Raw genomic sequence first — 27,037 nt, 5'->3', positions numbered from 1 at the left:
CCTCTGTTGAGTGCTTTCCATGTGCCGGATGCTATGCTGAGTGCATTGAGTAGATCTTATTTAACATGAGTTTTGAGGGTATTGAATAATATTTACCCACCTTTCTTAAAACTTTGTATTTCTCTCCTGATATTCATTCAACAAAGATTTACAGCAGACTCGCCATTGGGTTATGACACGCTATCTATTTTCACCAGTTTTTTCAGGTTTAAAAAAAATGACCATCTATTTTTTCTATGTTCTTGAGAACGAGTACTACCTAGGATTATGTTGAAGTGTACCTGTATGAGGGGGTTCAGATGTGGTGGTAATAATATTGAACATGGCAGCTAAGATAATTAACCTTTACTCTGTGCCTGGTACTGGTCTAAACTGTTTACCTACGTTTAAGTCATTTAATTCTCACATCAGCCTTATGAAATAGACTCTGTGATTGACCCCTAATTGACAAATGAGGAAATGGAGGTGCAACACCTTGCCCGAGATCGCATGGCAGCTGAGGGATAGAGCCCGGTCCGGCCACAACCAGACACCCTGGGCCACCTGCCAGCGTGGCCAGCTTCCTAGATGTTGCTGCAATCTGGCTGGTGGCTGGTGGCTGGTGGGGATTTCTAGCTGGTAGAATTGGAGTAGGAGGAAAGCACTGATTTTTGACTTAAGCATGACAGAGACCAGTGGCCTCTAAAAGCTCTAGTGTAATTCGCACTGCACCCTAAATTTTGAGATGATTTGTGCCTATTGTAAATACCGAAGCGTGCACGTGAAGGTACTGTGCTCCCACTAGTTTTTTTCTGGCACAAACTGACACACGTAACCCTTATTCACGTGTTCCTATAGTCACAGATTTTTCAGCTGTTTAGAGCAGTCTAAATGTGAGAGCGGATAACAGCAGTGCCATGAAGTCACCTTCTGTTGCATGAAGTGGGTGTGGACGTGTGGGTGGTAGGAGTGCGTGTTCTTAGTTTATGTTAATTGTATCAACTTTCTGTTCTCAGTCCTCCTTGATATTTAGTTGTATTTTCCTGGGATCCTGAGCATTCAGCAAATATGTATTTGATCTCCTTTTACGTTTCAGTTACTGTTTAGAATCTGAGCACACAGCCTCAAACAAAGCAAAACCCCTGCCCTCACGGAGGTTACATTTTGGAAAGGGGAGGTGATAAATGAACAAATATATAACACATTGTCAAGTAGCAGTAAGTGCTACAAAATGAAATTGAGGGAATTCCATGGGGGTCCAGTGGTTAGGACTCTGGGCTCTCACTGCCGAGGGCCCAAGTTCAATCCCTGATCCGGGAGCTAAGAGCCCACAAGCCGTGTGGCATGGCCAAAAAAAAAAAAAAAAAAAATAGAAGTTGAGAAGAGCAAGGAGCCAGGGCACCATTACATCTAGAGTGGCGAGGGAAGGAAGGCCTTTCCAGTGGAGAACTGTGAAGGCATCCTGGTATCTGGGGGAAGAGAGTTTCAGGCAGTGTGGTGCTGGGGTTTAGCTCTACAGAAACACAGAGTGATATTCTATAGTTGGGCCTCTGTATCCACGGATTCTGCATCTGCAGGTCAAAACTATTTGAAAAAAATTCCAGAAAGTTCCAAAAAGCAAAACTTGAATTTACCATGTGCTGACAACTGTTTACCTAGCATTTACAATGTGTTCACAACTATTTACATAGTATTTTCATTGTACAGGCATACCTTGTTTTGTTTTTTTTAGTTTTTTAAAAATTATTTTTGGCTGTGTTGGGTCTTCATTGCTGCATGCGGGCTTTCTCTAGTTGCAGCAAGGGGGGGCTACTCTTCATCGTGGTGCGCGGACTTCTCATTGTGGTGGCTTCTCTTGTTGTGGAGCACGGGCTCTAGGCGCATGGGCTTCAGTAGTTGTGGCTTGCGGACTCTAGAGCACAGGCTCAGTAGTTGTGGTGCATGCGCTTAGTTGCTCCGTGACATGTGGGATCTTCCCAGTCCAGGGCTCGAACCCGTGTCCTCTGCATTGGCAGGCGGATTCTTAACCACCGCACCACCAGGGAAGCCTCCATACCTTGTTTTATTGCACTTCACTTTATTGTGCTTCGCAGATGCTGTTTTTTTCATATATTGAAGGTTTGTGGCAACCCTGTGTCAAGCAAGTCTTCAGGCACCATTTTTCCAGTAGCATTTGCTCACTTTTTGTCTCTGTCACATTTTGATAGTTCTTGTTATAGTTCAAACTTTGTCATTATTATTATTATATTTGTTATGGTGGTCTGTGATCAGTGATCTTTAACGGTACTATGGCAAAGAAATCACAACTCACTGAAGGCTCAGCTGATGGTTTGCATTTTTTAGCAATAAAGTATTTTTTTAAATTAAGGTATGTACCTTGTTTTTTAAAGATATAAGGCTATTATTGCATACTTAATGAATCACAGCACAGTGAAGACATAACTTGTATATACTGGGAAATCACAAAATATGTGTGACTCGCTTTACTGCGACATTCGCATTATTGCAGTGATCTGGAATTGAACCTGCAATATCTCTGAGGTCTGTCTGCCTGTATTACATATTGTGAATCATCTAGAGATGATTTAAAGTATATAGGAGGGTGTGCATAGGTTATATGCAAATACCATGCCATTTTATATAAGGGACTTCAGCATCCTTGGATTTTGGTGTCCATGGGGATCCTGGAACAGTCCCCACTGGATACTGAGGGATGACTGTATTTCCCTTTCTTGCTCTTTGAGATGAGTTGGCTGGAATGTGGTTTTAGCTCCAGGCTGTCTGATAAAGAAAGCATGGTTCTCAGAGCTGTTGTTAACTGACCTGTTGATTTAATCTTCAGCTATGATGGGGGTTGATGGGGTCTCTGTCTTAGGCAGAATGTGGATGACAGGGCTGGGTGTCCAGTGCTGGGCAGAAGTAGGAATAGGATGTTGTCTGTATAAGGCCACGAACGTCAGAAAGGAATGGGACAGCATGTTACAACCCATTTGTGGGAATGGCAGTTCCTGCCGGATAGCAGGAAACCATCCAAAGGCAGAAAGCAGTGGAGAGCAGTTACTACCAACCACAGAACTAACAGGACACCTAATGCTTTTTAAAAAATTATTAGTTTAACTTTTTAGTTTGGAAAATTTTGAGCATGTGCAAACAGAAAGGAAAATATAATTAAACTACATGTGCTCAATATTCGCCTTTGATAACCATTGCCACACAACCAGTCCTGTTTCTCCTATACTCCTCACCACCCCACCGCCATTGTTTTGACAGAAAGCCCAGTATTACGTCGTTTCATCCATAAATACTTCAGTACATAACTCTCAAAGATAACTCTCTTTATGGACCAAAATATACTTGTCACATCTAAAAACAAATAATAATAATTCCTTGAGATTACAAAGAATTAGGCCCTATTCATTTTTTTCCCCTGATATTCATTTACATTTTGTTTCCTCCTCATGCCTGCGTCCCCTAACAGTTGGTTTGAATCTGGATCCAAATACATTGCGTTTGACTGATAAATTTCTAAGTCCCATTTAATCTATAAGTTTTTCTTTCTCCCTTTTCCCCTTGACAGGAATTCCTGATACTCTTCCATTCATTTTAAAAGACCTTTAAAATAGCACTCTTCCTGAGTTATCATTGAGTTATAATAATAAAATGAATAATAACAAAAGTGAAAAAAAGGCATTTAACCCATATTGACGTTATTTGGGTGTTTCTGTCTAATCTTGGTAGTCAGTGATCACTTTTCTTTTAAACCATGAAAATTGCGTGGCATCAGTATGGCTACTTTTGGTTCATGAAATAGCTTTGAACACTTAGTAGACAACAAATCTTTGATGATTTCCTCGACACAAGCCTGAAAGGTTTTTTTTGTGGCTGCATTGGGTCTTCGTTGCTGTGTGCGGGCTTTCTCTAGTTGCGGTGAGCGGGGGCTTCTCTTCGTTGCGGTGCTTGGGCTTCTCATTGCGGTGGCTTCTCTTTGTTGAGGAGAACGGGCTCTAGGCACGCGGGCTTCAGTAGTTGTGGCTCATGGGCTCAGTAGTTGTGGCTCTCGGGCTCTAGAGTGCAGGCTCAGTAGTTGTGGCACATGGGCTTAGTTGCTCCGTGGCATGTGGGATCTTCCCGGACCAGGGCTCGAACCCATGTCCCCTGCATTGGCAGGCGGATTCTTAACCACTGCACCACCAGAGAAGTCCCCAGCCTGAAACTTTTGCATAAGAAAAGATAGCTCCCTCAAGAAGTGTCCAGTGTGGCCCTGGAGAGTAACTGGTAAAAAGTGAATTAAAATATGTTATACTAAGTGCTAAACAGAAGTATAGGGTGTGGTTGCCTGGAGAGGGGAGCAGCTAAGCCTGTGCTGGTTGGGAAAGGCTTTGTGAAAGAAGGAGTATTTGAACTGGAGTTTGTGGGGCAGAGACGTGGCTTGTGGGGGGTCTTTGTATAGCTTAACAAGCTCATACCCACCAACACAGGGACAAGGAGATAAGGAAGACCTTTCAGGAGCTAAAGTGGGATGGCAGTGCTTTCTGAGAACTTTTAAAAACTCGTGTTTTCCTTAAAATTGTCACAGAGTAGCAGCATGTTAAAAGCCCACATATTGGGCTTCCCTGGTGGCGCAGTGGTTGGGAGGCCACCTGCCGATGCAGGGGACACGGGTTTGTGCCCCGGTCCGGGAAGATCCCACGTGCCACGGAGCGGCTGGGCCTGTGAGCCATGGCCGCTGAGCCTGCGCGTCCAGAGCCTGTGCTCCGCAGTGGGAGAGGCCACAACAGTGAGAAGCCCGCGTACCGCAAAAAAAAAAAAAAAAAAAAAAAAAAAAAGCCACATGTTAAAAAAGGCATGCAGAATGATAGCTGTAAAACAGAGGTAGAAATCGTCTAAGATTGGTTCTAAGAGTTTAACAGTCTTTGTGGTCACTTAATCTTTAAAAGTGATTAGTCAGTGGCCACATGAAAATATGCTCAACGTCACTAATCATTAGAGAAATGCAAATCAAAACTACAGTGAGGTACCACCTCACACTCATCAGAATGGCCATCTTTCAGAAGTTTACAAATAACAAATGCTGGAGAGGGTGTGGAGAAAAGGGAACCCTCCTACACTGTTGGTGGGAATGTAAGCTGGTGCTGCCACTATGGAGAACAGTCTGGAGATTCCTCAGAAAAGTAGAGTGACCATATGATCCAGCAGTCCCCCTCCTGAGCATATATCCAGGCAAAACTATAATTCAAAAAGATACATGCACCCCTATATTCATAGCAGCACTATTTACAATAGCTAAGGCATGGAAGCAACCTATCCAGATGAATGGATAAGGAAGATGTGGTATATGTATGTGTACGTACACACACACTGGAATATTACTCAGCCATAAAAAAGAATGAAATCATGCCATTTGCAGCAACATGGATGGAATGAGAGATTAGCATACTAAGTGAAGTAAGTCAGAAAGAGAAAGACAAATATCATATGATATCACTTATATATGGAATCTAAAATATGACATGGGAATTCCCTGGTGGTCCAGGGGTTAGTACTCTGCACTTGCACTGCAAGGGGCACAGGTTCGATCCCTTATTGGGGAACTAAGATCCTGAAAGCCATGCAAACAGAAACAGACTCATGGACAGAGAGAACAGAATTGTGGTTGCTGGGGTGGGTTGGGGGGATGGGGGAGGAATGGACCGGGAGTTTGAGATTAGCAGGTGCAAACTATTATATATAGAATGGATAAACAACAAGGTCCTGCTGTAGAGCACAGGGGTCTATATTCAGTTATCCTGAGATAAACCAGTATGGAAAAGAATATAAAAAAGAATGTATATGTATGTATAACTGAATCACTTTTCTGTACAGCAGAAATCAACAAAACATTGTAAATCAACTCTACTTCAATTAAAAAAAGGTGATTAGTACTTCCCAAAGTCCTAAATTAAATGATGGTGCAGCATAATAATTAGACATTTATAATTAAGGCTGTCATTAAAATGTTAAAAATTTTCTATAATCTGTGTTTTAGAAGGCAAAGATCAATGCCCGATATTTTTTAAAAAGCTTTCCATGTCCTGAATAAATGTTAAAATGTAGGACTTAGGGCTTTAAGGTATAAAGACATGAGTCTGGAAGCTCCACGCTTCGGAAGATGTGCTTGTTTGTTGGTCTTGAGCCACTGGCTGTATATGGTCACGTGCCTCCTCTCTACCTCAATAGGCTAGATACATATGCATAGTTCAGCAAACACTGTGCCAAGCACTGTGCCAAGTGCCATCGAGACAAAGGCATCGTTCCTCCCCTTGAGTGGCGGGCTGTCTGTTGGGGAGATTGCTGAAAGCGTGCATTGTGATAACAGTTATGGGGGAATTCGGGGAAGGCGCTTTGGAGACATCATTTCTGGTCTGAGGTGACACATCAGAGTTAGCCAGGGAAGGAAAGATGGAGGTGAAGCCCCAGTTTCTTCCTTAAGGGAAAATGGATTGAATTTGAGAACGAAGGAGGAGGACTCTGTTTGCATGTCACTGCCCTGCCGTCCCCCACTAGTGTCCAGCTCTGTAGCTGTTAAAATGAAGTGTTGGAAAGCAGAGAGAAGGCCAGTCTAGGAAATCAGTGGTTCCCTCCATGCATGAAAGTCAAATTTCTATGAATGGATGTGCTGTGTCCTTGAAAAGGCCAATATTGCCTTTTTCAGGACAGTGTTTTCAGGCGAGTCATTTTTTCTGATAATATTGCCAACCTAGAGGTGGGGAGCCGGGCACCGTTAGTGACCAGGATGGCTGTGTCGCTTCCGTGCGTGTCCTCCAAGGAAAGTCCTGTGCGGTGTTTCCCTGCCAGAATTCCGGACATGTTCTCCCTGGCGTGGCAGGACATGCTGTACTTATCTGAGGTGGGCAGCTGTCCAGGAATTTAAGGACTTTTAAAATAGTGCTGTCGTGTTCATGGTGTTCTTTTGAAAGCCCTTCATGTTGCATTTACTTCTCTTCATGCATCCTGTCATCCTGTCTTTCAGTTTTTGTCTGTTGCTGAAACGTGACTCTCAGTGTCTGAAGGTTCTGGCACATCAGGGCATTTGCGTGAGACCCCGCGGTGGAGGGAAGCTTAGGGGAGGAGGGGACGCCGGGAGAGAAGGGAGAGCTCGCTGCCTGATGGTGCACAAAAGGTGCCTCCTCCTCATCCAGACGGGGCCGGGGGTGACTGAGCTGGCCAGCAGACATGGGGGGCGTCTTGTCCCCCAGCTGCATGCTTCTCCCCCTTGATCAGGAAGACCCTGTGTGTACACGGACTTTTGTTTTTGATGTGGACCATTAAAAAAATCTATATATTTATTTATTATTTACTTTTGGCTGTGTTGGGTCTTCGTTGCTGCGCGCGGGCTTTCCCTAGCTGTGGTGGGCTACTCTTCGTTGGGGTGTGCGGGCCTCTCATTTCGGTGGCTTCCCCTGTTGCGGAGCACGGGCTCAGGCATGTGGGCCTCAGTAGTTACAGCATGCGGGCTCAGTAGTTGTGGCACTTGGGCTTAGTTGCTCCGTGGCATGTGGGATCCTCCCGGACCAGGGATCGAACCCGTGTCCCCTGCATTGGCAGACGGATTCCCAACCAGTGCGCCACCAGGGAAGCCCTATGTATACAGACTCTTTGGGCTTTTGAGACCTCTTTCTTTTTTTTTTCTTCCCCATGTTTTTCCCCACAACGGATTTCTCTCTTGTGAAAACACTGGGCCAGGGAACACTTGCTGGGTGATTGGCCTTGAGCTTCTGTCCGGATAACGAAAGCACTAGGCTTCTGAATCCTGAAGGCTTTTGTTAATACAGTAAGTCCCCTACATACGAACCGAGTTCGGTTCTGAGAGTGCGTTCGTAAGTCTAACAGAGTTAGCCTAGGTACCCAGCTAATATCGTTGGCTATATAGTACTGTACTGTAGTACTAATTACAGTATTACTGTACTGTGATACTTTTCACACAAATATTGCATAAAAAACAAACACAAAAAATAAAACATTTTTAAAAAATTTTTATTTATTTATTTTTGGCTGTGTTGGGTCTTCATGTCTGTGCGAGGGCTTTCTCTAGTTGCGGCAAGTGGGGGCCACTCCTCATCGCGGTGCGCGGGCCTGTCACTATCGAGTCCTCTCTTGTTGCGGAGCACAGGCTCCACACGCGCAGGCTCAGTAATTGTGGCTCACGGGGCCAGCTCCTCCGCGGCATGTGGGATCTTCCCAGACCAGGGCTCGAACCCATGTCCCCTGCATTGGCAGGCAGATTCTCAACCACTGCGCCACCAGGGAAGCCCAATAAAACATTTTTAATCTTACAGTACAGTACCTTGGAAGGTACAGTAGTACAGTACAACAGCTGGCATCCAGGGGTTAACGTGGAGTGAACGGGCAGGAAGAGTTACTGACTGGAGGAGGGAGAGGGTAGAGCTGAAGGGTCGTCAGCAACAGGAGACGGAGGGCAAGCTGCCATTTCATTCACGCCTGACGTGGATGGAACGCACGTTCGCATCTTTGAAAGTTCGAAACTTGAAGGTTCGGGTGTAGGGGACTTAACTGTAGTTTAGATGCTTCCAGACAAGACACAGTGGGTGTTTCTTCAGTGCTTGTCTGATTTGCTTCACTCCTTTCTCATCATTCTTTCATTTTCTCAAGGATCTTACAGAAGCATTTGGTTAAGTGATTTCTATATCTTTTGGGGGTCTTGACACTGATTTTTGTTTCAAACTTTCTCTGACTCTTTTAAAATTTCAAAAGTCCTTCATGGTGTTATTTAAAATAATATTTGTTGGTTACAATGAACTAAATATCTTTCATCTCTGGGGAGGAATTTTTATGATATTCTTTCTTTAGTACACCCTAGGGCAGTGGTTCTCAGAGCTGCGTCCCTGGACTAGCAGCAGAAGCATCACCTGGGAACTTGCTAGAAATGCAACTTCTTGGGCGCCACCCGAGACCTACTGAATCAGGAACTCTGGGGTGGGGCCCATCAGGCTGTGTTTTAATAAGCCCTCCAGGTTATTGTGCAACCTGCTGAAAGCAGAACCACTGACCTAGGGTGCGAGTGAAATCTCCACTGGCTTTCATCATAGTCTTGTAGCTAGATCTGTCTGAAAGTTGGAAACACTATAAATGGCTTTTTGATGAGTTTATGCTTTCCAGGATGTTAAAGTAGTCTTCAAGACCCTAAGCTTTTACTTGTCGTTTCCAAAGGGTTTTGGACTATATTAGTTTATTATAAAGGAACAGGTTTCTGCTGTTCGGAATTTTAACGTGCCTTAATTTGTGTTTAACATTGCTTACGAGTTCCTATAGTGTGATGAGTATCTAAGGTATTACCTGCCATTGGAAAGATTGTGCCTTTAGTGTTATCTAATTATATGGTATATCAAACCTACTTTAATCAGTTCTTTTACAGATAAAGTGACACATTTTTTTTTTATGCAGAATTCTCTTGGCAGGCACATTCAGCTGGGAAAGAATATCCCTTGAACTTATAAAAACATTTCTCAGTTTAGTTTAAAAACTGTCAGTGTTCTAAATTTTTTTTAAACCTTTTTTTTTTTTTGGCTGCGTGCAGCTTGTGGGATCTTAGTTCCCTGACCAGAGATCAAACCTGGGCCCACAGCAGTGAAAGCATGGAGTCCTAACCACTGGACCATCCCCCTGTCAGTGATGGAAATTCATGAAGAACTTTTCTCCTTGGAACTGACCTTTACAACTTGACAGCACTGTTTTTCTTGTAAATTCATTATAATTCAGTCAGATGCAGATGTTATTGTGAAACCTGTTCTTCAGGAATGCACCTTTTGAGAGTTGGATCTTTTTCTGACCTAGAATCCTCTGGAGGTTACAATCAAGGCTAACTCAAATCAGACTTCTGTCATGAGTGCACGTGTCACAGGCAGGAGGCCTGGGCTCCTTGCTGACCCTTTCGCTTGAGGCCTTGCCTCCTGACTCAGTGTCCTCGCCATGGGTGACTCACTGTCATCTGTGGCCTCGCAGCCTTGTCATCGTCAGATGCTCCTTCCCTACTGAAACTCACGTTTCCTGTGTTTCAGCCTCTTGGGCTTCTTCTCTGCTTCTGGGGAATCAGCTAGCTCTTGCCAGAAACTAGTCAATACTGACATGAAAGAGTGAGAGCAGGCGTGGGCTCCTGCTGTTTACTCCCCCACCTCCAACAGGGGGCACCAGAATGTAACCAGTCCGCTCAGTCAGCTCTCATCCAGAGGCCTGGTTCCCTTAGTGGGAATTAGTTCAGCTGAATCCACAGTTTCATGAGGAAAATATTTTCATTCAGATCCTGTCGTGAAATACTCAAAAGGTGTGGCCTAGGCTCCTAAAACAAAATGCTGAGGGGGAACTTAGGGAAACTTAGCTTTAACCCCTTCAATGAAAAAAAAAGGGGGGGGGGCGGGAACAGGAACAGTGAGGTGGAGGGATTTGATTTACATCACAAAATAAGTTAGTGACAGAGATGAGAAGAGAATCTTTCTCCTATCTCCTGGTCCTTACCTTTAGCTCCTCGAGATTTAATACCCTCCCCTCCACCTTCGAATATGGGTGAGGTGAATGTGTATCCCCCAGGCAGCAGTCAGGAGGAAATGTGAATTTGGTGGTTAATTCTCCTGGCCTGTTTGGACAGCTGTAGCCCCTCACTACTTCAATCAACAAACCACTTAAGGACCGCTGAAGGAAGAAATTATGAACCCCGATGGTGGATGGAAGACCTGCCCTTGAGACCTTCTGGATGGGTCAAGGGAGTGCCAGTATTAGTACCTAAAGAGTGGGTGCCAGTATCTTGGAAGAAAATCCCAGATACCGTAGTGGAGCACCCCTGAAAGAAACGATGCAGCTCCAAGATTCTTGATGGCACAGAGGAAGAAATGTGTGGGGAAAACCAGATATTGGTGACTGAGCTGAAAAGTGATTTGGAAGAGTTGGACTCTGAAAAAGCTTTAGAAATATCTGAAATATATTTTGCTTATTGTCTTTTTAAAAATGTGTACACAAGAGGGATATGTGATGAAAATATATCTAACTTCCAAAAGAGCTTTTTCGGTAAATATAAAAGCTCTTAGAGTTAAGATAGTAAATGAAGATGTCATCATCAGCATTTTTTTAATAGTATGTAAAAACATAGAGTGTCTTAGTATTAGTGGCATGTTAGATTTAATGAATCACAGTACTGCAGTGGTGATGGGAATTGTCAGAGGTCCAGGGGAGGACTAGTGGCCATGATAGTGTAGTGGAAAGAATATGGATCTTGGAAGCAGTGGCAGCCATGAGGCACCCCCGAGACCTCCCACTTCAGGGAGTGGAATCGACCATTGGGCCCAGCTGCTGTAAGGTTCCATCGCTGCTTTAGTGTGAAGGCCATGGGTCCCAAGTCTGCCCCCAGCCAGTGAGTGAGCACAGCAGGGGTACTGAAGCAGGCTCATTCCTGGGGACTCTGGAGTCCTCTGACAGGCAGCCTTGGCTCGAGTAGTCCCTGATGGTCTGGTCAGACTTTTGCTAGAACCGCACTGCCGTCTAACATGCATCCACCCCACCTTCCTTCTCCCACCTTGTCTCCTTCCCCTGGGGCCAGACCTGCATTGCTTGGCTCTTCCAGCCTCCCCTGGCTCCCTCTCCCTTTTCTCTCATAGACGTTTCCCCTAATAAATTTCTTGTATTTCGAACCCTGTCTTGGTGTCTGCTTTTTAGAGGACCTGGTCTAATCCGGACATAGACTGTTCTGAAGGAGAGAGAACGTGTCCATACAGGAGACTCAACGTGGGCCTTCACAGTGACTACGGTGACTTATCACCAGCAGCAGGAAATGTTGCATTGATCCAGAAATGCTGTTCTTTATACTATCTAAATTTGTGAGAGAATCCCACTTTGTTCATAAAACAAATATGTTTGAATGCCCATTATGAGCTGGGCAGGGTTCTAGCCCCTGAGGATACAGTGAGGACTTAGGCCCTCTTCCAGGATGAGGTGCTTAGCACGTGGCTGCGTAGCAGAACGAGCTATCGAGGGCCTTTCTGCCGCAGGCCCTCCCTCTTCCCTCTTGGCCACTCAAGGAGCCCAGGCCTCACAGAAGCACTGGAGAGCTCGTCTCTTTGTTGTTGGTCAGAAGTGTAGGTGTTCTCTTCTGAATAGCTCTCCTTTCTACTTCTGTCTCTGTCTGTCTTGTATTTTCTTTCTTTTTAATTTTTATCGGAGTATAGTTGATTTACAATGTTGTGTTAGTTTCAGGTGTACAGCAGAGTGAATCGGTTATACATATACATATATCCACTTTTTAAAAATTCTTTTCCCATGTAGGCCATTATAGAGTATTGAATAGAGTTTGTCTCATATTTTCTTGATTCAGTAGTTTATTGCCTTCTTATTCAGGAGGTTCCATTTCTACCTGTGCCCCTGAGTTAATACCATTCACCTCAGAAATTAACATTTTCTTATTTAAAGCTACAAAACCACCAAATTTCCAGTTCTCTCATGTTGCTTTTACAGCTTTCTGACAGGCTTATCTTTTACTCCGGTGGGGTTTTATTCCTTCTCATGATGTTCTGCCCAAGTATTTATTTTGTCTAAAAAATACAAGCCAGGTCTTTATGTCCCTCAGGCACAGAGGAAATGAGGCTCAAGGTTAAATATCCGCACATCCTTATTAGGTTAACTCACTCCTAATAAACCCAATAGCTTTTGCTTGAAGATTCTCGATTTTTCCTAAGTATGATTTAAAACAATGCCAAAAACCTTTACTGGTGGGGTCTGTTTGATTTAAATAATCTGAGTAAAATTGGTACTTTTTTTCGATTAATGTCCTTCAAAACGGATGCTCCCCTCTCCCCCCGCGAACGCCAAGATATTTGTAGAAGATAGGCATTAAGTGAATCTTAAAATTTTGTGATACAATGACCTAACATCTTTTTTTGAGAGCTAGGTCATGGCCAAACCTCGAGGGAATTAACTCAGAGTAGAAGTTGTCAGACCTTGAGCTCAAATCCTCTTGTTTTGTTAGGTGTCAAGCTATTCAGAGTTTAGGATTGAAAGTTGATAGAAACTCGGGAGTTTTTATTCTTGGAGTGTCTGAATGAAAGCATAAGTGTGGTAAGTGAAGTCATGAATCTGGACTATATGTCAGTATTTTACAAATTATGGTTCCTAGGCTTTTCAGTGAAATTGCCTTGGTCTGAAAGAATCAGACATTCAAGGAGCCATTTCATATTAATTGGCTCCTAATTTTCAGGTGTAAACTCTGCAGAATTAATGTGCAGTCCCTCTGCACCTGTGTCCTAGTTAGAGCTTTGTGTACAGGTTCATTAAGACGCTCTCCAGTTCTTGTGAGTTTGAGTTATTAGCACTATAAAATTTAATTTCATTTGTACATTAATTTTTTTTCTACCAGGAGGGATCAGCGTAGCCTGTGCTGTGCTTAAAAATAAAATATCATCCATCCAAAAATAAATATCATTATTTATTTTGAAGTTAAAATGGCTTCTAGCATGATATCCTCTTCTTTGTTTTACTAAGTTGTGTTAAGTAGACAGAGAGCAGGTATTCTCCTTCTTTATAGTTGAGAATATGCAGGCAACAAAAGAGAATTATTTTTCCGATGGTCTAAAAATAGAACTAGTTAGGACAAAGGCCAAGTGAGAAAATGTTGGCCTTCTATTTGTCCCTGCAGCAGGGTTCTTTTAGGAAAAACCAATTGTGAAACTTTTTCATTTTTTACCAACATTAGAGCCTTTTAAAAAAAAAAGTGGGAGGACTCTATTCTTCATTTAAATTTCCCTTTAAGATTTGAGCCTAGATTGATGGGGGAAGGTATAGCACAGGGAGAGACTGGTTAGATGGAGAAAAAGGTAGCAAAGGATGCATGTGGATGGGGAGTAATCTCATTAATTAAAGTGAATTGCTTTAATCAGGAGAAAAATCTTGTTTAGGACTACTGAGAAGGATAGTACTGAAATCAGTGTGACAAGATTGTTTAAGGTTCCGAAATTTAAAAATATTAATCTGGATTCTCAGTTGCATGGTCTGAACAGAACGGGAGTTTATTAAAGAAGATTAGGTAGCTTACAGTATCTTTATCAGTGTTTGGGAACCGGGAATGATGCTGAGAGTCGCACTGCAGAGCTGGTCTTGGAGGAGACAGTCACCACTGTTGCCACCAGGTGTGTAGAACAATACACACTGCCCCTGGTGGTGGTTGGTGGAACTGCTGCATCTGGAAGGAATCGTTGCTACCACCCACCAGAATCTCTGTTCACTGTTTTTTTTTAAGCACTAGCTTCCAAATCAAATTCTTGAGTGGGAGCATCTGATTAGTGGAACTCTGGCCAGGTGCCAGGACCTCATGCAAGATGGCAGGGAAAGCAAGTGTCTGTGATTTTCAGCTTTTATAGTAGAAGGTGGCTTTTGCCCTATCTGGGAGGAGAATTCCTCAAACATAGGAAGGGGTTTCAACTACCAGGTAGCCAAAAGGGCAGATATACACGACCTATAATGTCTATGCCTGATTGTAAGGCAACACCATTTTCCCATGAAAAGATTAAACAAAAAGTTTTTGGATAGCTTGAACTTACACACTTCTAGGTATGCATTTATGTGTCTGCTAGATAATCAGATGTGTATTTTCATTATTTAGTTGATTAAATGTGTGTCAGTATTTAAAAATTAAATTATCAATGTATACTTCAGGAATATTTTCCCCATTTATTTCATGAAAAAGTTATTCCAACTCTTGACGACTTTGACATTAGTGTGTTTATCATGGACACATTCAGAATTTTTCAGCACAGCTTTCCTTGTGGCCACATCCGTCTGAGTTCTTTGAGATTCAGCCCCTTTTAAAATATTTTTCTGATGCTTTCATTGGCAATTTTATCTCAAGTCACAGGTACCGCCTTAGAGCACATTTGGACAGTCTTACTTAAAAAAAATTATCCCTGAGATGTATTTTTATGACTTTCTTTTTTAAAAAATTTACTTTATTGAAGTCTAGTTGATTTACAACGTTGTGTTAATTTCTGCTGTACAGCAAAGTGATTCAGTTATACATATATGTACATTCATGACTTTCTTAATGCAACTACTTAGCTTGTTTTTTTAGAGCATTTTTTATGATATTACTGACCATTTAAAAGTGTTCAGTAATATTACTGACTTATTTGAGGTCATCTCTTTTTTTTTTTTTTTTTTTTTTTTTTTTTTTTTTTTTTTTCTTTTTGCGGTATGCGGGCCTCTCACCGTTGTGGCCTCCCCCGTTGCGGAGCACAGGCTCCGGATGCGCAGGCCCAGCGGCCATGGCTCACGGGCCCAGCCGCTCCGCGGCATATGGGATCCTCCCAGACCGGGGCACGAACCCGTATCCCCTGCATCGGCAGGCGGACTCTCAACCACTTGCGCCACCAGGGAGGCCCTATTTGAGGTCATCTCTTGAATGATAAATAAATCTCTTAAATTTATTAGCTTCCCCTTGTGTTTGTAACCCAGACCTGTTTGTGAGCTCTAAGCAGCTGAAACTAGATGTGATTGGGGCCATTTTAGGCTAAGATTCCTCAAACAATTCTTTGTTCTTCAAAACAATGGGGAGTGCACTCCTTCAGGAGAGTGTAAGAATTATTATATAGGGCTAAGTCCCTTTTTTCCTAAGGGACAAGTTTGGGAAAAATATTCCTTATGTTCAGATATGTATGAGGGTTCCTTGACATCCTTTCTCAAGGTTCTGCTTCAAGGAAAAATAAGAAATATGTCTTTGCTGAATGGTTTCTTTGCTGCTGTTCTTGACGTTGGAATTGGAAAGTCGAGTTTTCGCTTTAGTCTAATGAAATGGGAAGTCTCTGGATGGTCATGGGAGAAAATTGTGGAAATTCTCCTTTGCTCTCAGATTATGCATTCCTTTGGGGTCAAGAACACATGGAATCCAGGCTTAAAATAACGAGGGCCGTGGGGAATGGACATAATTCCTTCTGTTTCACTAGACTCCGCCTGTCCTTGTTAGTGCTGAGTGATTAGGAAGGCAGGATGTCGTGCTTCTGCTGGTTTATTCATTGTCTGACCTGGACTGAGACTTGAAAAAAATGACTAAAGATGTCCTAGGATGCAGTTCTGCCTTTGTTGCCTTTTAACTGAATATGGGTTTCTAGTCCTAAGCCCCATTCTCTTTAGAATGTATCAATATATCAGAACTTAACCTTTGATCTCAAACGTGAGGGAAATTTAAAGTACCGGCAGTGGTTTTGCGTCCCACCCCACCCCGCCCTGGGAGAGTCTGATTCTCTTCCGGTCAGCTAGTATTGTCAAGAGATTCTCAGCTTTGGCTTAAACTGTAGGGGCAGGTAAAGATATTACCCTATCTTTTCTTTCCTTTTTAGACATTTAAGCTCTCATATCCAAATGTCTTACAAAAAGGGGTTTCAGACTCTACCAGTGGGAAAAATCTAATCCTTCAGACTGTTATATAATAAGCTTGTTCTTTTACTTTGGATTGTGAAGTTTTGATGGATTCTGTGGTTTGCCATCATACGGCAACATTGAAATGTCGTTTGCGTTTCTGCCTCTCCCAACCCATGTGGAATCCCAGAACCAGAGAGATGGGTAGGACCTCAGAGGTTTCCTTGGCCAACTTCCTCTCCGTGCAGGAATCTGTGACTCTGTCTCTGGACGCCCTGTCACTTGCTTCTACTTGTTGATATGGAAGGAGCGGTGGGTGGGGAGGTGTCACATTACCTTGCTGGGTCCATTGTAATTTGTACTGAATTCCTCTTGATGGCGAACCCAAACCTGCTCTGTAGCTTCTCCTCCTTAGACCTGGTTTTGTCCTTTTCAAGCAAATCAAAATGATTTTTCCTTCTCTCATGTGGTACCCTTTTAAATATTTGAAGACAGCTTTCATCATTTTCCCTCTAAATGTTCTCTTCCTCCCCGATCTCATTAAACGCCTCTGATTTTTTTTTTTTTTTTTGCGGTACACGGGCCTCTCACTGTTGTGGCCTCTCCCGTTGTGGAGCACAGGCTCTGGACGCGCAGGCTCAGCGGCCATGGCTCACGGGCCCAGCCGCTCCGTGGCACGTGGGATCTTCCTGGACTGGGGCACGAACCCGTGTCCCCTGCACCGGCAGGCGGACTCTCAACCACTGCACCACCAGGGAAGCCCTGATTTTTTTTTTTTTAAACCTGTTCCTTCTAAACTTTTTTAGCGTTCTCATCTCACATTCCTGCTTTGCCTCAGTTAGAGAATGTCTCTCTTAAAATATGGTGACCATACTGTCAAGATGGGTTCTAATTTTACAGGACACAGTTGTATGGTTGCCTTGTTTGGATTTGAACAATATATGTAACCTATATATGTGTTCATTATCTTCTAGGACAATTTAACTACTTTAGTTCATGCTGAACTTTCAGTTAACTCAAATTTTTAGGGGCTACGGCCCCTGTTAAAGTCCACTATTAAATTCCCATGAGCTGTTGTTAAGATACCTTTTACACTTGAGCATTTGCCTTTCAAGGCTGAAACCTGGTTGATGGCTTATCTCAGGGAAATTCTGTGGCACCACTTTTGAATTCTTTTTAGGTCGAGAGGTACTTGAGCTGTGATTCTCTCATGCAGCATTCAACCTTCTCTCCCAACTTTTGGTGCCTTGCAAATGTACATTTAAAAAAATATACAAACATATAAGAGTAAGAAGAACATCTTATGCTGAGATTCTCAAGATAATTCTCTCAGGCAGGGCTGAGTCAACCATGGCCCATGGGCCAAACCCACCTCACCTATTTTATAAATGAAATTTTGATGGACCACAGCTATACTCATTGATACACTATGTATGACTGCTTTTGTGTTGAAATAGCAGAGTTGAGTAGTTGGAACCTGAGGCTGTATGACTCAAAGCCTAAATTATTTACTACCTGGCCTTCTGTAGAAAAAGTTGGCTGACCCCTGTTCTAAGGTGGGACCAACTGATTCATTAACATGTTTTATGTTCATGTAGATACAAGACTATCCAAAACTCTTTCCAAGGCGCATTAGCAAGGCTTCTTATGACTTTTTTTTTTTTGTGGCTGGTTCAAGTATTTTATGGGAAAAAATATAGTTATATAGTCTTATATGTGTGGTTATAAAAAAATTACATTCTAAATTTGCTTTCTCTCTAAATTATTTGATTGCTTTTTAATGTGTTAGTATTTGAAAGCTCTTCTCCATACTATTACTGTAGCTGTCTCTTTCAAATTTGGAAACTTTCCCCACCAGAAATTGTCTTAGAGTTTTAGGTGCAGTCCCTAAAGTTGGTATGCATTTATCTCTGGGAAAGAAGAGTCATGTTTTGGCATTAGAAAACTTCCATACACTTATTACTAGCAAATATTATATAGCACTTCTGTGAACTTATAAAAGGAACTGAGATTTCATGGAGTCTCCATTTTGAGAAAAAGAAGAAAACCATCTTTGTTGTTCAGTCTACATTGCCTTGCTCTGAAGCATTTACCAGCTACTTCATGATTTTGTCCTTGAATAGAAGCCTAGGGTTCAATTGAGAAATTACATAATCAGACTTTCTTAAAGAAGGAAAATGATAATTTTAAATAAAAAATTAAAAAAAAGAAAACATTTTTTATTAAAGAATTGCATTATAATGGTGCCTGTCACAACTACTGTTTTCTTTGTTTTGGAAATAGGCTTATTGACCTGCCAATGGTAAGGTGGAAACTCCTTATATTTTTTGTCTTCACTAGTGCTAGCCCTTGGAAGTCAGACAAATATTGCATCAAACTCTCCAAGTGAAGGACAAATATAAAATTGCTCATGTGGAATCTTTGTGTCCTGGTCCTTTTGTGAATGACGGTGTTTACTCCAGAGTATGGAGTTTCAGGGTTTGAATTTTAAAAGGTCTTCGTGTACCCATGTTGTTGATGCCCACATCTAGCCCTGACTGAGCATCTCTGGGTCCTGTTCTGATGGCCACTGGAGCCCATCGGATCTCGTCCACCTCCTCCCCTGCCTCCTGACTACTTCAGGGGCTTTAGTGATGCTGAATTGTTGGTACTTCCGTGCACTGGAAATGCTGTTTTCCCCTCTCTCATGGAGGGCCTTTCTTTTACTCTTATCTTTGGCCTGGAGAACTCCTGTACCCTGTTTCAGGCTCAGGGCTGCATTATCCCCTCAGGAAGTCTTCCCTCACCCAGGCAGCTTCCTGTTCTCACCCACACTGTGCACACCACATCATGTTACGCTGATGGGCTCTTTTTTTTTTTTTTTGTTTTTGCGGTATGCGGGCCTCTCACTGTTGTGGCCTCTCCCGTTGCGGAGCACAGGCTCCGGACGCGCAGGCTTAGCGGCCACGGCTCACGGGCCCAGCCACTCCGCGGCATGTGGGATCTTCCTGGACTGGGGCACGACCCCGTGTCCCCTGCGTCGGCAGGCGGACTCTCAACCACTGCGCCACCAGGGAAGCCCCATTGTCTTCTTTTGATTCTGTCCTTTGTGGCTGTCCTTTTGAAGAAGGGTCACTCCCACAAATGTCCTCACCTTTGATTTATAAACCAACTCCAGTCTGGCCCTTTCTCCCTCCCCTCCATGGATATTGCTGAGATCTCATTCATTCTTTAATTTCTCTGCAGCTCACACAGTTAAACCCCTGTCTTGCTTCATCCAGCCTCCATGGACGATCATATGTGGTTTTATTCAGGACCACCAGTAGGCTAGGTCCAGATGTGGATGCCTAGGAGATGATGCTGTTCTAAGGGAAGTGAGCTTTAAATTATTTTGAGATGTCGTGTGTCAGTTGGATCACCTTGAAAAGGTATGGCAGAGCCTCTCATCTGCTTTCCCAGGTGGACCCTGGGGCATTCCATATTGTTTCGAGCCGTCAGGATTCCTGGCATGTGCTGCGGTGTCCATGCTCTGCTCTTTGGTTTGCCCTTGTTGCAGGTCGCATGGCCTACAATAGGAAGAGGATAAAATTATCGTATTTTGAAAATGATCCCTTGCCATTGACTAGTGATGGCTCTTAATTCTGTCTGTTGCCTCAACCCTTTGACACCTAAGTAACAAATTGTCAGGGCTGGAGTGAATGAAGTCCAGTGGCCGGCCTGGGGAAGAGAGTGTAAGCAAGCTCTGGGCATCTCGAGTGTGGACAGGATCATTTTTTTTGAGGATTCCGCATCTCACTGGATGAATGGTCTCTTTGGGAGAAACCCTTCCATAATGAAATACTGCAAAGGAGCCTAGGGTTAAATGGAGAATCCTTTCCTGTTGTAAGTCACTTATTTTTTTCTGTAATTTTAAGCTTGGATTTTTGGGGGCATTTTTTGTAACAAGAGGTATGGCATGTTGTTGTCAAGTGTTTTGAGGTTTGCTTTTCTATTCTGAATCCTTCTGGAGATGGTGAGAACACTACTACTCACCAGCATATTGTGGTTAAATGCATTCTCCTTAGGTAAATATTCCCTTCTATGTGCATTTTCAGCATTGTTTGTTGTAGATTCTTTTTTTATTTTTATTAAAAAATTTTATATCGAAGTATAGTTGATGTACAGTATTATGTAAGTTACAGGTGTGCAATATAGTGATTCACAATTTTTTTAACGTCTTTATTGGAGTATAATTGCTTTACAATGGAGTGTTAGATTCTGTTTATAACAAAGTGCATCAGCTATACATAAACATATATCCCCATATCCCCTCCCTCTTGTGTCTCCCTCCCACCTTCCCTCTCCCACCCCTCTAGGTGGTCACAAAGCACCCAGCTGATCTCCCTGTGCTATGTGGCTGCTTCCCACTAGCTATCTATTTTACATTTGGTAGTGTATATACGTCCATGCCACTCTCTCACTTCGTCCCAGCTTATGCTTCCCCCTACCCGTGTCCTCATGTCCATTCTCTACGTCTGTGTCTTTATTCCTGTCCTGCCCCTAGGTTCTTCAGAACCTTTTTTTTAAAATTCCATATATGTGTGTTAGCATATGGTATTTGTTTTTCTCTTTCTGACTTACTTCACTCTGTATGACAGACTCTAGGTTCATCCACCTCACTACAAATAACTCAATTTCGTTTCTTTTGATGGCTGACTAATATTCCATTGTATATATGGACCACATCTTCTTTATCTGTTCATCTGTTGATGGACACTTAGGTTGCTTCCATTTCCTGGCTATTGTAAATAGAGCTGCAATGAACATTGTGGTACGTGACTCTTTTTGAATTATGGTTTTCTCAGGGTATATGCCCAGTAGTGGGATTGCTGGGTCATATGGTAGTTCTATTTTTAGTTTTTTAAGGAACGTCCGTACTGTTCTCCATAGTGGCTGTATCAATTCACATTCCCACCAACAGTGCAAGAGGGTTCCGTTTTCTCCACACCCTCTCTGGCATTTATTATTTATAGATTTTTTGATGATGGTCATTCTGACTGGTATGAGTTGATACCTCATTGTAGTTTTGATTTGCATTTCTCTGATGATTAGTGATGTTGAGCATCCTTTCATGTGTTTGTTGGCAATCTGTATATCTTCTTTGGAGAAATGTCTATTTAGGTCTTCTGCCCATTTTTGGATTGGGTTGTTTGTTTTTTTGATATTGAGTTGCATGAGTTACTTGTATATTTTGGAGATTAATTCTTTGTCAGTTGCTTCATTTGAAAATATTTTCTCCCATTCTGAGGGTTGTCTTTTGGTCTTGTTTATGGTTTCATTTGCTGTGCAAAAGCTTTGAAGTTTCATTAGGTCCCATGTGTTTATTTTTGTTTTTATTTCCATTTCTCTAGGAGGTGGGTCAAAAAGGATCTTGCTGTGATTTATGTCATAGAGTGTTCTGCCTATGTTTTCCTCTAAGAGTTTGATAGTGTCTGGCCTTACATTTAGGTCTTTAATCCATTTTGAGTCTATTGATTGACTGATTGATTGATTGATTGTTTGATTGCGGTACACGGGCCTTTCACTGTAGTGGCCTCTCCTGTTGTGGAGCACAGGCTCTGGATGCGCAGGCTCAGCTGCCACGGCTCACGGGCCCAGCCGCTCCGCGGCACGTGGGATCCTCCCGGACTGGGTCACAAACCCGTGTCCTCTGCATTGGCAGGCGGACTCCCAACCACTGCGCCACAAGGGAAGCCCCATTTTGAATTTATTTTTCTGTATGGTGTTAGGGAGTGTTCTAATTTCATTCTTTTACCTGTAGCTGTCCAGTTTTCCCAGCACCACTTATTGAAGAGGCTGTCTTTTGTTCATTGTATATTCTTGCTTCCTTTATGAAAAATAAGGTGACCATATGTGCGTGGGTTTATCTCTGGCTTTCTCTCCTGTTCCATTGATCTATATTTCTGTTTTTCTGCCAGTACCATACTGTCTTGATTACTGCAGCTTTGTAATATAATCTGAAGTCTGGGAGCCTGATTCCTCCAGCTCCATTTTTCTTTCTCAAGATTGCTTTGGCTATTCGGGGTCTTTTGTGTTTTCATACAAATTGTGAACATTTTTGTTCTAGTTCTGTGAAAAATGCCATTGGTTGTTTGAGAGGGATTGCACTGAATCTGTAGATCGCTTTGGGTAGTATAGTCATTTTAACAATGTTGATTCTTCCAATCCAAGAACATAGTGTATCTCTCCATCTGTTTGTATCATCTTTAATTTCTTTCATCCGTGTCTTATAGTTTTCTGCATACAGGTCTTTTGTCTCCTTAGGTAGGTTTATTCCTAGATATTTTATTCTTTTTGTTGCAGTGGTAAATGGGATTGTTTCCTTAATTTCTATTTCAGATGTTTCATCTTAGTGTATAGGAATGCAAGTGATTTCTGTGCATTAATTTTGTATCCTGCTACCCTACCAAATTCATTGTTTAGCTCTAGTAGTTTTCTGGTAGCATCTTTAGGATTCTCTGTATATATTATCATGTCATCTGCAAACAGTGACAGCTTTACTTCTTCTTTTCCAATTTGGATTCCTTTTATTTCTTTTTCTTCTCTGATTGCTGTGGCTAAAACTTCCAAAATTATGTTGAATACTAAGTGGCGAGAATGGGCAACCTTGTCTTGTTCCTGATCTTAGAGGAAATGGTTTCAGTTTTTCACCATCGAGAACGATGTTGGCTGTGGGTTTGTCATATATGGCCTTTATTATGTTGAGGTAAGTTTCCTCTATACTCACTTTCTGGAGAGTTTTTATCATAAATGGATGTTGAGTTTTGTCGAAAGCTTTTTCTACATCTATTGAGGTGATCGTATGGTTTTTAGCCTTCAGTTTTTAATATGGTGTATCACATTGATTTGCATATATTGAAGAATCCTTGCATTCCTGGGATAAACCCCACTTGGTCCTGGTGTATGATCCTTTTATTGTGCTGTTGGATTCTGTTTGCTAGTATTTTGTTGAGGATTTTTGCATCTATGTTCATCAGTGATATTGGCCTGTAGTTTTCTTTCTTTGTGACATCTTTGTTTGGAATTGGTATCAGGGTGATGGTGGCCTTGTACAATGAGTTTGGGAGTGTTCTTCCCTCTGCTATATTTTGGAAGAGTTTGAGAGGCATAGATGTTAGCTCTTCTCTAAATGTTTGAAAGAATTCGCCTGTGAAGCCATCTGGTCCTGGGCTTTCGCTTGTTGGAAGATTTTTATTCACAGCCTCATTTTCAGTACTTGTGATTGATCTGTTTATATTTTCTATTTCTTCCTGGTTCACTGTCGGAAAGTTGTGCTTTTTAAGAATTTGTCCATTTCTTCCAGGTTGTCCATTTTATTGGCAGATAGCTGCTTGTAGTAATCTCTCATGATCCTTTGTATTTCTGAAGTGTCAGTTGCTATTTCTCCTTTTTCATTTCTAAATCTATTGATTTGGGTCTTCTCCCTTTTTTTCTTGATGAGTCTGGCTAATGGATTATCAGTTCTGTTTATCTTTTCAGCTTTTAGTTTTATTGATATTTGCTATTGTTTCCTTCATTTGTTTTTCATTTATTTCTGATCTGATCTTTATGATTTCTTTCCTTCTGCTAACCTTGGGGTTTTTTTGTTCTTCTTTCTCTAATTGCTTTAGGTGTAAGGTTAGGTTGTTTATTTAAGATGTTTCTCGTTTCTTGAGGTAGGATTGTATTGCTACAGACTTCCCTCTTAGAACTGCTTTTGCTACATCCCATAGGTTTTGGGTCGTGTTTTCATTGTCATTTGTTTCTAGGTGTTTTGTCATTTCCTCTTTGATTTCTTCAGTAATCTCTTGGTTATTTAGTACTGTGTTGTTTAGCCTCCATGTGTTTGTATTTTTTGCAGATTTTTTTCCTCTAATTGATATCTAGTCTCATAGTGTTGTGGTCAGAAAAGATACTTGATACGATGTCAGTTTTCTTAGATTTACCAAGGCTTGATTTGTGCCCCAAGATATGATCTATCCTGGTGAATGTCCCATGAGCACTTGAGAAGAAAGTGTATTCTTTTGTTTTTGGATGGAATGTCTTATAAATATCAATTAAGTCCATCTTGTTTAATGTGTCATTTAAAGCTTGTGTTTCCTTATTTATTTTCATTTTGGATGATCTGTCCATTGGTGAAAGTGAGGTGTTAACGTCCCCTACTATGATTGTGTTACTGTTGATTTTCCGTTTTATGGCTGTTAGCATTTGCCTTATGCGTTGAGGTGCTCCTATGTTGGGTGCATAAATATTTACACTTGTTATATCTTCTTCTTGGATTGATCCCTTCATCATTATGTAATGTCCTTCTTTGTCTCTTGTAATAGATTCACAAGTTTTAAAGGTTATACTCCATTTATAGTTATTAAAAAATATTGGCTGGGGCTTCCCTGGTGGCGCAGTGGTTGAGAGTCCGCTTGCCAATGCGGGGGACGCAGGTTCGTGCCCCAGTCCGGGAGGATCCCACATACTGTGGAGCGGCTGGGCCCGTGAGCCATGGCCAGTGAACCTGCGCGTCCGGAGCCTGTGCTCCGCAACGGGACAGGCCACAACAGTGAGAGGCCTGTGTATGGCAAAAAAAAAAAAAAAAAAAAAAAAATTGGCTGTATTCCTCATATTGTACTTTATATCCTTATACCTTATTTTATTTTTTAATATTTATTTAAGTTATTCATTTTGGCTCATCTGGGTCTTAGTTGTGGCATGTGGATTCTTAGTTGCGGCATGTGGAATCTAGTTCCGCAGCCAAGGATTGAACCCGGGCCCCCCTGCTTTGGGAGCATAGAGCCTTAGCCACTGGACCACCAGGGAAGTCCCTGTTGTCTTTTTTTAGATTCCACATGTAAGTGATATGTAGATTCTGTCTTAAAATGAGAAGTCCCAAATGAGCCAATATAAAAATGAGTGAGGCTGTGGGTCGAGTCTGTGTGTGGTTCCTGTCATGGTGATCTTGCCTGCTCTACGAATATTTGGATGACTGACTGTCCTGAGCTCCAGTAACTCTGCTTTGCTAGCATAGCCTAAATCCTCATGAGGAATTTTCAGTGATGAAGGGCTGTCCTGGTGCATTTAAACTTGTAGCTACAAACCTAGCCCTCTACATTATGTAGTCTGATCACTAATAATGGAATGTCATCGACTTTTAAATTTCTGAGCAGTGGGAGAAAAAAAAAACATTCAAACAGAAGTGTTCTGTTAATGAATGTGATAGACCCCTTTGTTGTTTGAAGCCAACCCTCTTGCTATTTCTCTGAAGAAAGGGCTGTGTTGGGGCTAGGTTGCACATTTTCCTGGCACTTTGCCACACCTCCTCTTCCCTAAAAATATTTATGGAGATCTGGTGTGTTAATAAATTTAGAAGTGATTTAATGGTCGCATTGGCAGGGTGAGATAAAGCAGTTCAGTGTGTTGTTCATTTTGTTTCTGGGTGGGGTGGAAGAGGGAAATGAAAGACTCACTTTTTCCTTTTTGGAAACCTAATACTCTGCTCTTCTGTTATCACTCTTGTTCTCTAGGCATTAAGTGTCACCGAAACCCTGATTAAACCCTTGGAAAAATTCAGAAAAGAGCAACTTGGAGCCGTCAAGGTTTGTGTCTAATTTGAGCACACTTGTAAACAGCAAATGTAGACCCCTCTGCTGCTTGAGTGTACACTCGGTTCACATTTAGCAGCTTTGAAGGAGATGTTGGAGTCCACCATCTGTTGTTTTATGTTTCAAATGTGCTTTGTCCCCTTTGGGGGAATATGAGATTGAAAACAAAACAAAAACACCTGGACTGGATGGTAAAACCTCTCGTAATCATCTTTGGCTGCACCTTTCCATGTAGAGTTTTAAAAATATCTTTAAGCAAACAACACGTTTACTCTGTGTAGAAACATCTTATCTCTGTAGGAGGGGCAATGATTTCCATGCCCGCCTCAGCTTGATGGCAGACTGCAGCATCATACTAGGGTTTAAGATTAGAAATGCTGCTACACCAGTGTGTCACTGACACTAGAAAGAGAATATTCGGTTACAGTAGGTCCTCTACATACGAACCTTCAAGTTGCAAACTTTCAAAGATGCGAACGTGTGTTCGTATGTCCAATCATGTTAAGTTAGTTGACGTGTCTGTAAGATTAGTGTACTGTAAGATTCAAAATGTTTTCTTTATTTTCTGTGTTTGTTTTTTATGTATTATTTGTGTGAAAAGTGTTACAGACCTATTACAGTACAGTACTATATAGCCAATTGTGTTAGTTGGGTACCTAGGCTAACTTTGTTGGACGTATGAACAAATTGGACTTACGAACGCACTCTTGGAATGCAACTCATTCGTATGTAGGGGGCTTACTGTATTGGGATGTATTTCCTTCAATTTAACACAAATTTACTGAGCGTCTGTTATGTGCCAACATTGTGATAGGTGCTGGGGATTCAAAGGTGAGTGAACCACAGACTCTGTTCTCAAAGCTCTGGGATGTAGCCAGGATTTCTGGGAATAGTGCAGCAACTTTGCCACTGGGAGCCTAGGATGTATTTAGCAACTTCTAACGTCTGCTAACTAATAAGCTTTGAAATTAACTCAGAGGAGCAATTTCCACCAGTCTCTCTTGAATGTTGTGCATGTACTTGAGGGAGAAAAAATAGCATTTCTGTGTTGTTGACCATTTTTGGCTTGGCCTAAGGAGAAGGGA

General features: G+C 42.1%; 1 protein-coding gene across 2 annotated transcripts in view; it reads left to right on the top strand.

The window, feature by feature from the left end:
- ARHGAP10 (Rho GTPase activating protein 10) overlaps window positions 1-27,037 on the top strand; it is a 337,729-nt gene that overhangs the window by 85,306 nt on the left and 225,386 nt on the right. For both annotated transcript variants that reach the window (XM_082605670.1, XM_082605669.1), the window contains exon 4: window positions 25,875-25,946. In XM_082605670.1, the coding sequence (XP_082461796.1) occupies window positions 25,875-25,946 (72 nt within the window). The remainder of the gene's footprint in view (window positions 1-25,874; window positions 25,947-27,037) is intronic.

Source organism: Mesoplodon mirus (assembly GCF_964341445.2).
Source record: "Mesoplodon mirus genome assembly, chromosome: 2".
Lineage (NCBI taxonomy): Eukaryota > Metazoa > Chordata > Mammalia > Artiodactyla > Ziphiidae > Mesoplodon > Mesoplodon mirus.
The sequence above is the reverse complement of the archived record's forward strand: the minus strand, read 5'-3'. Positions and strand labels throughout refer to the sequence as shown.